At 38.5% G+C, this 12,638-nt stretch overlaps 1 protein-coding gene across 1 annotated transcript in view; it reads right to left on the bottom strand.

Moving 5' to 3' along the window:
- Nucleotides 1-12,638, bottom strand: part of gabrb4 (gamma-aminobutyric acid type A receptor subunit beta4) — a 68,853-nt gene that overhangs the window by 17,883 nt on the left and 38,332 nt on the right. Inside the window, exon 4 of the mRNA XM_053478489.1 lies at nucleotides 1,895-2,115. Within this exon, the coding sequence (XP_053334464.1) occupies nucleotides 1,895-2,115 (221 nt within the window). The remainder of the gene's footprint in view (nucleotides 1-1,894; nucleotides 2,116-12,638) is intronic.

Raw genomic sequence — 12,638 nt, 5'->3', positions numbered from 1 at the left:
TGTAAACTGCGCTGTGCATTTACAGAATTCATTTGATTATTTTTACGAGATTGTACGGAGAGATTCGTCCAGTCCATCACCTTATAGTGTAATGCTAAAAACAATATCCACTAAAAATAGGGTATTCTTATAGAATTTAAGGGTCTATTTTTGGGCAAACATACAAAAAAAAAAACATAAGCTTAATATAAAAGTTTATATGCTTATTAAAACCTTGAGTAAACACTGAAATTCCTGAAATTCACCGGTATGTTTTGTTGAGTCAATGTGAGTTAGTTGAGGAAATTCATGGCTCAGGCGTTTAGGCTTTTAATTAGAAGGTCATGAGTTCAAGTCCCAGCAGTGCCAAATGCTGCCATGGGGGGGATTCCTGATCAAAAGCCTTAACCTTTAACTGCTCAGTTGTGTTCTGTTCCGATTGTCACTTCGGATAAAAACAATGGCTAAATGAACAAATATTGTTGATTATATTTTAAATGTGCAGTAAACTACTAAGAATCACATGATGTACACTCAAAGGTTAACACACACACTTATTATGACCTTCAATGTCATGGGAATATTGGGCTGCCAATGATTTCTTGAACTGGTCTTTTTTGAGGACAACACACATATTTAATAGAATAAAACTCAACCACAATTTCAACCACAAGTTTAGATTAGATTATTAATTTAGCATGACTGAAAGTCCCTATAATGTCTTTCTACTAGTGGTGATGATTGAGTTCGGCTGGTAGCATCTATGTGCAACATAAAAAGTAACGCATGGGATTGACCAAAGGAAGGTCCAAAGGGTAAGTGTGGATCTGAGAAAGAGGATGGGAGGTTTACACGAGACAGGAACGTCTCCAGAGCCATTTCTAAACACCTGCAGGTTCCGAGATCAGTTCAAACTATTGTGTACACTATAAGGACAATTTATTAGGTGGTGGAGGAACATTTGCCAAGGTCTGGAAGAACCTTCCAAACTTTCCCCCTCAGCCTGAGAGGAAACTGGTTCAGATAGTCTGGAACAATCCAGGAACCACCAAGGCACAGGCCTGCCATGAACTGAAAGCTGCCACCCAGGAACGAAGCCCCTGCATGAAGCTCAAACAAGGTTTGTAACTGGGCAAATAGACAAAGAGAATTTTGATCAGAGGTGTGTACTGTATGTGGAAGGCGTGGTTTCACTCCCAAGCACACTGTAGTAGCTGTTAAGCATGGTGGTGGTAGCATCACACTCTAGGGCTATTTTACTGCCAGTAGAACCAGAGCCCTGCAAAAACTGTGTGGAATCATGATGAAGGAGCAGGACCTGAGAATTCTTCCACAGAAACTCAAAACATCATCAGTAAAATTGAACGTTACAAATGACAATGACCCCAAACAAACACCAACGCTGGATGTGAAATGGATAGAGCAGGACAAATGTAAAGCATTTACAGTTTCAGCCCTTTCAAAAATATGTGGATTGTGCTTAAAAGTCTGGACAGTACCAAAAAAACTAGCAGATTTAATTGAACACCACAAAAACTGTTTTGTTAGAAGCTCGTTGTTGGCCACCAAATCACTCGCTAAAGGTGACACCAGCTGCAGTTATTAGGTGTGGTGTGTGTATAATTTTGACCCTGTGTTGGTTTCAGAAAATTATAAAAATAACTTACTGTATACCTCATTCTCCACATTACTGGGGTTTTCTTTTATTAAAATGAATAATCATTCAGCCCCAGAACAAGACCAATTCAAAGTGATCCGATTTCGCCATGAAGTTCAGGTGCATTTCTGAATCTAAAATGCAGGTTTTTGTTTTTAAACATGTTTAAAGAGAGAAAAAAAGAATGAATGAAAGAAGATTCTTATGGTATAAATGACGAGTGAAATGCTCGGGAACGGTGAAGTCGCCGTTCTTTACCTCAGTCCGTACAGCACCGTGCCATCAGGGTGGAGTCGGATCATGCGGTTCTTGACTGTCACCCCGTGCAAGAAGGACTTCTTGTCGTTTAGGAAATAGGTGTCAGGCAGCCACAGCTGATCGGCGACGCGGTTGTCGAGGGTCAGATTGAGCGCCATCTCTGCGTACGCCAGCCGCTTGTCCCGCCAGCTCTGCTGGAAATACATAGTGATGGTGTAGTCCTGGGGAGAGAGGGCAGGAAGAACCAACGTCACTTCTTAAAACTCTTCAATCAACACAGGAATCCAGGCTACAAAGGGGTACAGCAAAGGAGCCTCTAGTAAAATCCCAAATTAAATCATTTGCAAACATCTTTAAATTGCCCAGGCCAACGAAAACAAGCTCCTGTAACGTTTTATTTGACACCGACTACTTAGCATGTGATAGGTTATAATCACAAACTTGTTTCTAATTTGCCTTTAATGAAACCAACAATGTTTAATTTACAATCCTGTATAACTCTTGATCAAGCGCTTGCTCCAGTAAGCGAGCATGTTTCTGAATCCAACTTAATATCAGCAAAACAGAATCGCGTAATGACTTTTAATTTATCCGCGTCTAGATTGGCTCGTCCCATATTTGTTCCATTTGAATGCAAATGTAATTTTAATCCGTTTAATAAAGTTTACAAGACTCCACTTGGGAGTGCGGCGATGTCCCACTGAGACTCCGGTTAATAAGTTAAACGATCAATTAAACAAGAACTTGAGGATCTCATTATTTCATATCAACACTAATTAAGACAATACTTTGAATAAAGTCGAGGAAAATGAGGTAGAGACGGGAATCCGTGCGAACCGCTCGCACGAAAAACCGAAATGGGAATGTAGTTGTTAAGATCGGTGTTCCTTCTCTGGAACGATGTTCGGACATTTACTGAACGAATTCCGCCGTAATTTAATTGCATCAGGAATCTATTTGTGTGGGATGCATGGTGGAGCAACGTGTAGCGTTCGTGCCTGAGAGCTCCAGAGTCCAGCATTCAGTCCAGGATTCCGTCTAGATCTCCTGTCACTGTGTCTGTGCAGAGACTTACAGGTTGTTCTTATGTCTATGGATTTCCTCCAAGCTAATTCCACCTCTCAAAAACACGCGGTAGGTTGATTAGCCTCTCTTAATTGCCTCTGTGTGTGTGTGTGCGTGTGTGTGTGTGTGTGCCCATCCCTGCATTGTACCCAGTGTTCCATTGTGACCCTGACCAGAATAAAAAAGGTGAATAAATGAATCTACTCATGTTCCAATTAGCTGTGTTTTATCGAACAGTTAAAGGACACCATCCATGCAGATGTACTAATAGCGTAACACATCGCTAAACCGACGCTGAGACACTGACCGAACCCTGAATTAACATATCATGCTGTAAATGTGGTGCTCGGCTAATGAAACGAGTCTAAGTCATGTGATTAGTCGGCTCTTACTAAGTCATGTAATAAGTCATGCTTCACTGTATAGGAAGTTTTACACTGTGTCTGGTTCAACGATGGAAATCAGGACGGAAATCTTGTTGGATTAAACAAATTATAATAATCAGGAAAAGTTATACAAGCGTGAGATTTTCACTTTAATCCAGAGCTCATTTATGAGTAGGATGCTCATGATACTGTTTATCTTTCTTTGTTCCACTAACCTGAAATAAACACTCACTCACTCATTCTCTACTGTATAGCGCTTACCCAGTACAGGGTCGCAGGACGCCTGGAGCCGATCCCAGGGGATTCGGGGCACTAGGACAGAGTACCGATCCATCACGGGGCACACACACGCACTAACACACACAGCACGCGGAATGCCAAGAGCCGGAGTCAACGGAGGAAATCCACCAAGCATGGGGATAACACACAGACCCCACACACATATGGACACCTGAGGTGAGAATCGAACCCTCGACCCTGGTGAGGTGTGAGGCCATGGTGCTAACCTCCACACGGCACTTTCAAATAGATATGTCTGCCATAACTCTATAGAAATGGAATATGTACAGAGCTGTAGACAGGGCAGGGTATCTCTGAGGGAGTCTGGTGCGTTGTGTGTCATGTTTAAACAATTCATAGACTGTCATCCGTGACTGCCATTAAAAAACTGTCCAGATTTCATAGTTGATTCTCTTAGCGTGATTTACTAATCATGAATCTGATCAAATATTATTCATGGTTACTGCTGTTCCCAGCTTTGGGAAATAAAGTGTTTTGTTTCCATCCTGAAGATAGCTCTCTAGCTTACTCAGTCTCATTAGACAGAAAGCTTTCCAGAAAGTTCCACAGGACATCAAGCTGAGACAGATGATGAACTTGAGTGATGAGGTTGTGGAGGAGGACAATCTGCAATTTACTGCTACACTATATTTTGATAGAATTTGCAAATGATTATTCACAAAAAATCCGCAGTAGCGATAAATTTATAGCCAAGAAAAAGGTTCAAGCTAATAATAATCTGCTGATCTTTAATGTAATCAGTGATATTATTATTATGATTATTATTATTATTATTTTTATTATTATTATTATTATTATTATGATTATTATTATTATTATTTGGGGTTGAAGCCCACGTCCATGTCTGTGTGTCTCTCTGTACAGCAGAACTCTCTGTCTAACTTATTAATACAAAGAAATCCCATTCTGTAAGGTTGAGTATCTTACGCCTTGTTTACACTAAGTTGTCCTTCTTTGGTGCTCAGACAAATACACTCCCTGTTCGGTAATCGGAGAGTGAATCACAGATGAGAAATGGAAAAAGTAGATCAAAGGATAAAGATGAAGTTTTGTCTTAAAACCACTCCAGCGTGTTAAAATTCACTTATACCACTTCAGCGCTGTTATTTCAGCCAAAGTGAAAATATGAACTAATCCCAGTAAAAATATTCACTTTATCTTTTCTAATTAATATCTATTGGTGCAGGTGTTTGTTTACATTGAGACAGTAGCGCATTAGTAGATTATTATAAAGTAGATTATTAAATCCCACACATAACTGTTCATAACAACACTTTTACTCCACATTTAGATTCACTGATGGTGCAGATTAAACTTTAGACGGAGATCTAAGAACTGCAGGAGATTCAGTAAAGTCTCTACAGACAGTTTTGTGTACAGAAAATTTTTCTCCAATGTATGAAACATAAAGATATCATTGAAAAAGTGAGTTCTGACAAATGTACAAACCAAGCCTTTTTTTTTTTAGTTATACAGATAGCATAATGAATATATTATATATATATATATATTATATATATATATATATATATATATATATATATATAGAGAGAGAGAGAGAGAGAGAAATATTTATTATAGATGTACAGTGGACTAAACAGACGGACATTATGGCACTGAGTTACACACTGGGATAAGGTGAAGAATGGGAAACGTGGTTCCTGAGTGAACTTTACTAACACTCCAAGGTTGCAGAGAGAGACAGAGAGAAACACTGTGTCTCAGCATTCAGGTATCACAACAATGCACTGGTCTGATATGATCCAGACTGAACGTCCTGCACATGGCCACAACATCGAAGGAAGTCCGATAAAAGGAGACCCAGAATATCAAGGTGGATGTTTTTATACAACAGCTAATGGGAACCAAATCATCTGCTTTTGTGTCACTTTAACAAACTGCAAGCTGGAAACAGTGTCATATTTAGAAGAAGCATTTATCTTAAAGTTTATCCTAATAAATGGGTTATGGAAGAGCAAAACTTTATTATTTGTATATATTATTATCAGGAAAACCTACAGTAACTCGCATCTTCTTAGGTGGTGCCGTGCATGTGCATGAAATGAGACATGTGATTATGTGAAGTTATGTATTATGAAAAGTAATGAAAAAAACATTCCGATTCTTTTGTCCGTGTGTATATTATAATGCACAACTACACGGCCTGTAGGGTTTCACATTATACAATAAACATCACGTCATTTAATTCATAAGGTGATGATTTGATATCGAATGATAATGCTCAATCTGCTGTGATGTGAATGTTTGTTTATTAAATGATTTCCAGTTGATCTATCAGTTTATTTTTTGAATTTTGTTTGGTCTTTAAATAAAATAATAAATTGAGTGATGGATGTTGAATCAGTTAATTTTAATCATCATCTAATTAAAGGATTGTTACAGCCCTAATTAATACTGTTCTAATTATTCAACTGAAATGGTTTAAACCACTTTACAATTTTTAGTTTTTAATGATTACTAGTATGTGATAATCAATTCAGATGGCTTTATTTTTTTTGTTGTTTCATTTTCTTTCATTTAAATGTCATTCATAAAAAAAAAAAATAGATATACAAGGTGGAATAAATCTCCCCCAAAAACAGGATTGGACCCTGTGGTGACGAGGAGGGGCTCCACCGCTCACAAGAGGCTTTTGTCCTGCTCAGATTTTAGGAATTTTTAAATTACTAAACACTTACTGTATTATTGTTAATCTCAGCGAGAATACTTTGATTAAATTATAGGTATTTTAAATATTCTATTTATTGTGCTTGCTGCAGAATTAATTGAAAAAGAGTGAATTATGTAGAAAAAAACAAAACAATAAAAAACTCCAGTGATGGAAATTTGCAAGTGCATGAAATTGTTTTTAAAATCTTGTCTTTGCAATACAAATAAAGTGTAAATTAAATATTTTCAAAAAGAGACTAAAAAGTGTAACTTTGCATAAACATCCCTGCTATTAAAAGAGAAAAGGGAAAGTTAACAGGTTACATTAATGAAATGCTTAAATTATAAACACTGTTGTCATATAGTCATTCTCTACATTTATCCTCTATGTTACTTTCTTGGAAGATTTAGGAGTAGGCCTTTGCAAGAAGACTTTATAGCCAAGAGCTTTTTGTAAACCGGAAAAAAATTCAAACTGTCGCACCTTTTTGTTTATTACTTATTATATTATTTAGGTATTTGGCAGACGCTCTTATCCAGAGCGACTTACATTTTTATCTCATTACACATCTGAGCAGTTGAGGGTTAAGGGCCGTGCTCAAGGGCCCAACAGTGGCAACTTGGTTGTTGTGGGGTTTGAACCTGAGACCTTCCGAACCGTAGTCCAATGCCTTAACCACTGAGCTATTAATACCTAAATTAAATGGCATCCTAAAGAATCGTTAAAACAATATAAAGTAAGTTTTCCGAGTTTGACTTTAAAGCGAAAAGAGCGCGGGAGTAAACGGCTGGACTTTGTTAAAAAGTAGCCGAAACCCATCCATGGTGCAATAAATGCTGTAACCTTGTAGTTGCCGAGTCAGGTAATGCATGAGACCCGATGAAACGTTTGATTAATTACAGGATTAATCTCTGTCGAGAAAACTGCAGAGACTTCAACTGCATGAAGACCGGCGGTGGTTAAAAAATTAGAAAAAGAAGTCAGAAGGAACATTTACAGCTTGCATTTTACAAATCAGCATTTTTAAATTATTATTATTTTTTTTAAATATTATTTGTCAGCTAGCACCTAAACTAACGTTTATTCGCTGTCTAGTTGGCGGATATCTAGCCGCTGTTTTCTGCTGTATTCATATTATACCAATAGCTTTTCCACAGTCATGTTGGAGTGTTTTGGTGTTGGGACAGTTCTCGGGCCGGTTCTTTTCACACTGCCGTAGTCCTCCATGTGAAAACACACCTTTCACTGCGGCCGAGAGTGTTCAGGAGGTCAGCTGTCGAAGAGTCACTGAGCACGTGACTACACACACTTTTACCTATTGGAACGTTTGTTTAGCGCCTAAACACACAGCTAGTTAGATGATATATGAGGCTACATGATCAGAAGGAGGTATAATAACACATGCTTCATTTATTTTAATTTTATTGTCATGGCACAGCTAATGCTAGCATGCGATTACAACTTAACACTATACAGTACATACACAGCCTGGCCAAATGTAACCTCACAGGTTGGATTTAAACGAGCATTAAAGAGCCTTTGATTGGATCATTACTGCGCTGATTACATATGATTCAGCTACAACAATTCTTTTAACCCTAACTGATGCAGTGAGGAACTTCGTATAACTTTAAACTTTTAGGACAGATCTGTTCCGGCAACACAACATACAGTAGGTTAATGACGATAAAAAAAAATACGTCTTTATACGGATGCCATCGAGGAGGCTTCAGACGGCCAACTGTGTATCTGGGTTTTATTTCAAGTAGAATAAAAGTTATTATTACTTTTATATTTATTTATTTACCACTACCGGAATATGGGAATGATACATTTAAAAAAGAGCATATTATTATTATTATTATTATTATTATTATACTCTTGGTCATTCTTGCTATTGCTTTGCCTATGTAACTATTTAAAAAAAGTTTTTTTTGCTTAGTCATGTTCGGGTAGTTAGTTAAAATTAAAATGCAGGTTATGCTAAAAAAAAAAAAAAGTATGAATATGAAATGGGTAAAATGCTCTGAGGGCTCCACAGCATGTGGGAAAACGTGTCCCGTGATCTTGGAAAAGATGTTATTGTGTTTCAGATCAGTCAATTAATTGTCCTGCACCAAGAAAGACAACAACTTAGGACTGGAATTGGGTTAGGAACTGTCCGACAATTCATTAAACTCTGGAAGGACAGTGCTGAACCCTCAACTGCACAGATGAAATGTGGTTGAAAAAAACCATCCTGAATGAGCGTGATGGGAGATCACTTAAACACTAAAGTCGCATGCTCAGGGTGAGAAGGGAAGGACATGAAGCGATGCTCCCATCATGCATAGTGTCCACTGTACAAGCCTCTGGAGACAGTGTTATGATCTGGGGTTGATCAGTTACTCAGGTCTAGACTCAGTAACGTTATGGGGCAATAAAATGAAGTCAGCTGACCACCTGAATGTACTGAACCACCAGAGGATCACATCTATGGAGGGTTTCTTCTTCTTCACTGATGACCTCCCTGCCGTATTCCAGGACTCGGAGTGTGTGAGAGCGGCTGTGGGAGCACGAGGAATCATTTACACACATGAACTGGACACCACAGTTTCCTGACCTTAACCACAGGGAGAGTCTTTGGGACGTGCAGGAGAAGCGGAGAAGACTTTATAGAGCGGTTTGACTCTCATGACATCAATGTAAGATTTCAGTAAAATCTGAAAGTCCAGTCCTGGATGCCACATAAGGTTGTTGAAACAATGCCAGTTAAAGCTCAAAGTGCCCCAACAAAGTGTTACCGTTAAATGACACCTTGCTTTTGTCATCTTATTTCGTCTACAGTTATATAAATGCCAGTTACTGTACTGTACATCTCCTAATGCTGTAAAGGGCTGAGCCATCTGCTCTCTCTCTCTCTTTCTCTCTCTCTCTCTCTCTTCATCTCAAATATACAGAGAAGTAAAAAAAAAAAAAAAGAAGAAAAAACATAGAACATCACATGGAACTTGGAACATCATAACATCCCAGTATGAAAAAAAAAAAAATTCAGCAGTAACTCCATTACACCGTGAATAAATTAAAAGGCACACTCGCTCTTGTAAAAAGAGAAGGAATAGTGGGAAGAAAACAACTTTATACTTGGGTGACTGCTTCCAACAAATTAAAATAAAATCTGCTGCCAGAGACCGAGCGGAAAAGACTCTAGTGGCCTTAAACGGAAGGACTGCAGAGGGAAAACAAGGCAGGATATCAGGCTTTCTCCTTCACTCTCTCTCTCTCTCTCTCTCTCTCTTCTGTTTTATCTGCTCTCTCATTCTTCCTCTACTACATCCACTCAGTCGTTTATTTCCCAATGTCTTGCTTATTCATTGTTTTTGCCAAATCTCTCTCTCTCTCTCTCTCTCTCTCTCTAATATTATCAATCAGAAGTTCAGACGTTCCTCACACTGCTTCATCTGCCCACGACATTAAGCTTCACCCATCTGTTACATAAACTTTTGAGCCGACATCATATTTTCCCCAGAGCCTTGTCTTTTAAAACCTTAACACTTATCACAAGGTGGACGCCGATCATTACACACGTGGTCAAAATACTCAAATCTGCACTCAGATCTAAGGGTTTTTTGTGGGCGGGGCTTACAATCTCAGGTCTGTGTTTCTCCTGGACTGTGGATCGATCGTGCAGAAGATGATGCATGGAGGTCTGACCTACAGTATGGACGATATGCACCTGGAAAACCTGATATATTTTCTGTAGTATGACCACTATGAGGGAAAAAAGAGGCTTTTAGGATGTACAGTATAATCCGCCATCACGCGGGAAAGTGATGATCTTATTATACAGTACTAAAAAGCAGAATTTATACTAAAATAAGATCTAAGAGTTTTAGATCTGCACAACTTCACATGAGAACGGTGTTTATTAAGGACGTTGTAGTGCAAATTCTCAGACTAAATAGAAAAGCAGTTGGATTAATAACTATATTCATTTATAAGGACTATTATAATAAGGACATTATAATAGACTCCAGCTCCAATTTGTACATGCGATGCACCCATCATGCACCCATCCCAAGGCCAGGCTGTGTTAAATGTTAAATAAGTTTTCAACAAAAAGATACCAATATGATACCAAGACATCAAACATACTGTATAAAGGGCCTTTTGTACTGTTTAAATGTACAGAAATAACCAAAGATTAAAATATTGATTTGCTTATTTAAACCAGAGCTAACAAATATCTATAGTGATAAAAAGCTGAATATTCCTTTCATTTATTTTTTAAGTTTCCTGTTTCTTTAAGTGTCCTGCATTAAAGAATGTTGGTGGCTTTCAGTGGGATTTATTCGAATATTTTTTCTTTCATCAGCAACTCTGGGGTGTTGCAATGGAGGCGAGTTCCTGCACCTGCAGTACAATTCAGCAGTTTTCTACGTGCTCTGTATACGACGATGTGCTCGGTGTTCGCTTTAGATGATTCATGATTCAGTTCTGACAATTGATTATAATACTGTTCCGCGTGTTTAGTGTTTTACATAATGAGATTGGAGCGGTCAGCACCGTGCTATAACTGTATCCAGGTTGCTCGATTTCATCGCGAGAACACGTTCGACTCTCCTCATTCATCATTTTATTCTCAGGCAAATCTGGACAGTGAGCAACGTCATCTTTATAATGCCTCTGAATCAAAAATAGTCTCATCAGGATTTAGCGAAGGTTTAGAAGAGGGGTGTAAGGAACTGCTTAAGCTGAGTTGAGCTTTTATATTCCGAGCTCAGCCTCGTCCTCACACATCTGTTAGACAGGGGTTTATTTTAGTCATGTAAAGACTGCTGTCTCAAAAAGTCTCGACTGCAATCTGATGACTGGGACAGGAGGCATGCCAGAACTTCCTCTGATGATGAGGCCACAGATCGCCTCCGGGGCTCGCGGGGAACTGAAGGTCCCCAGTGGGATTGTATCTCCAGCTATTTGCTTGATGACAGGCCGCGTAAAGTGCTCCCATCCCAAAAAGGCTGAGCATGCATTTAGAAACGATCACAGCAAAACGCTGACCTGAAAGCAATTCCCTGTCGTACAGGCCGGTCTTAGTTTCAACAGATTCAGACGAAAAGCTGATCCAGACACTGTCGTTCTCCTCGGTGGCGTTTTATGAATGCAGGCACCGGTCGCCCAGCCTGAGTCTCTCATAAAATCTTAGAGATCCCTGACTTGGCATAGGGGAAATGATGAATGCAATAACTCAGCATGGGGTCTACATGGTAGAAGTCTAGGGAGTGTTGTCAGCATAAATGTAGAGTCCCGCTCTTAAAATCCCTTTTTAAAGGCTCCTGGGTGATGCTTAACATAAGATTGAGCAAAAAGGTCTACAAGCCCTACAGAACTGGTCATGACCTCAGTACTGCATAATTGCAAATGCACATTATGGGGACATAAAGAGCCGAGGAAACAAAAATGTACTTTTTTTTTTTATAATAATCCTTGGTGGTTTTTAGAGAATGTTGAATCATAGTGTTTGAAGGATAAGTTAGTCATTTGCATTGGGGAAATGGGGCGGATCTCTGAAAGGGTTTAAAATTGTTCTTTGTAGAGCTGTGAATCAGAGGTAGGCTGTCGTGTCGATTCAATTTTTCTAATCGATTATTGATTGTGATATAAAATTTAATTAGATTTAATAGTATTAATATGCTCTGTATCATTTGTCTCAAGTAGCTAGATTTCTTACAGACTTTAATGTATTGAAACTACGTGGATGATGTCATATCTCATTCAAATTTGTATTTCCTGCTCCACACTCCAGCCCAGTAGGTGGCGGTATTGCAACAACTGCCCATGAACTTAAAAATGGAAGAGGCGATACTCAAATTCTGCCGCGACTGGGGTCTATTTTTAAGGTCAGTTTTAAAGAATTTAAGATATCAAAGTTAACCTTAAATGTTCGAAAAGTGTGAATCGATTCTAAGTCGAAAACTGACTCTTAGATTCATTTAAAAGAGACTTTGACTATCTTTAAATGACGACTCAAGACGCATCTGTTTCTCCAGTACTTGGACTAAGCCCCCCCCCGAAAAAAAAAAAAAAAAAAAACTCTTCTCAGATGTGTTGGACTAATGGTACTTAGTTATTAACCTAGTTGACCCAGTGTAAGTGTGTATCCAATGTTGTAAACATTAAAGCACTTTTTGTAAGTCGCTCTGGATAAGAGCGTCTGCCAAATGCCTAAATGTAAATGTAAATGTAAATTAATTAAATTGCACAGCTCTAATACAACAATGGTAAAAAGAAAGCATATGAAATATACTGGGGCAAAAAAGGTATTTATTTAGCCACCAATTGT

Source organism: Clarias gariepinus, chromosome 19, assembly GCF_024256425.1.
Source record: "Clarias gariepinus isolate MV-2021 ecotype Netherlands chromosome 19, CGAR_prim_01v2, whole genome shotgun sequence".
Classification (NCBI taxonomy): Eukaryota; Metazoa; Chordata; class Actinopteri; order Siluriformes; family Clariidae; genus Clarias; species Clarias gariepinus.
Note: the sequence above shows the minus strand (reverse complement) of the source record. Positions and strands in the feature narration are given on the sequence as shown.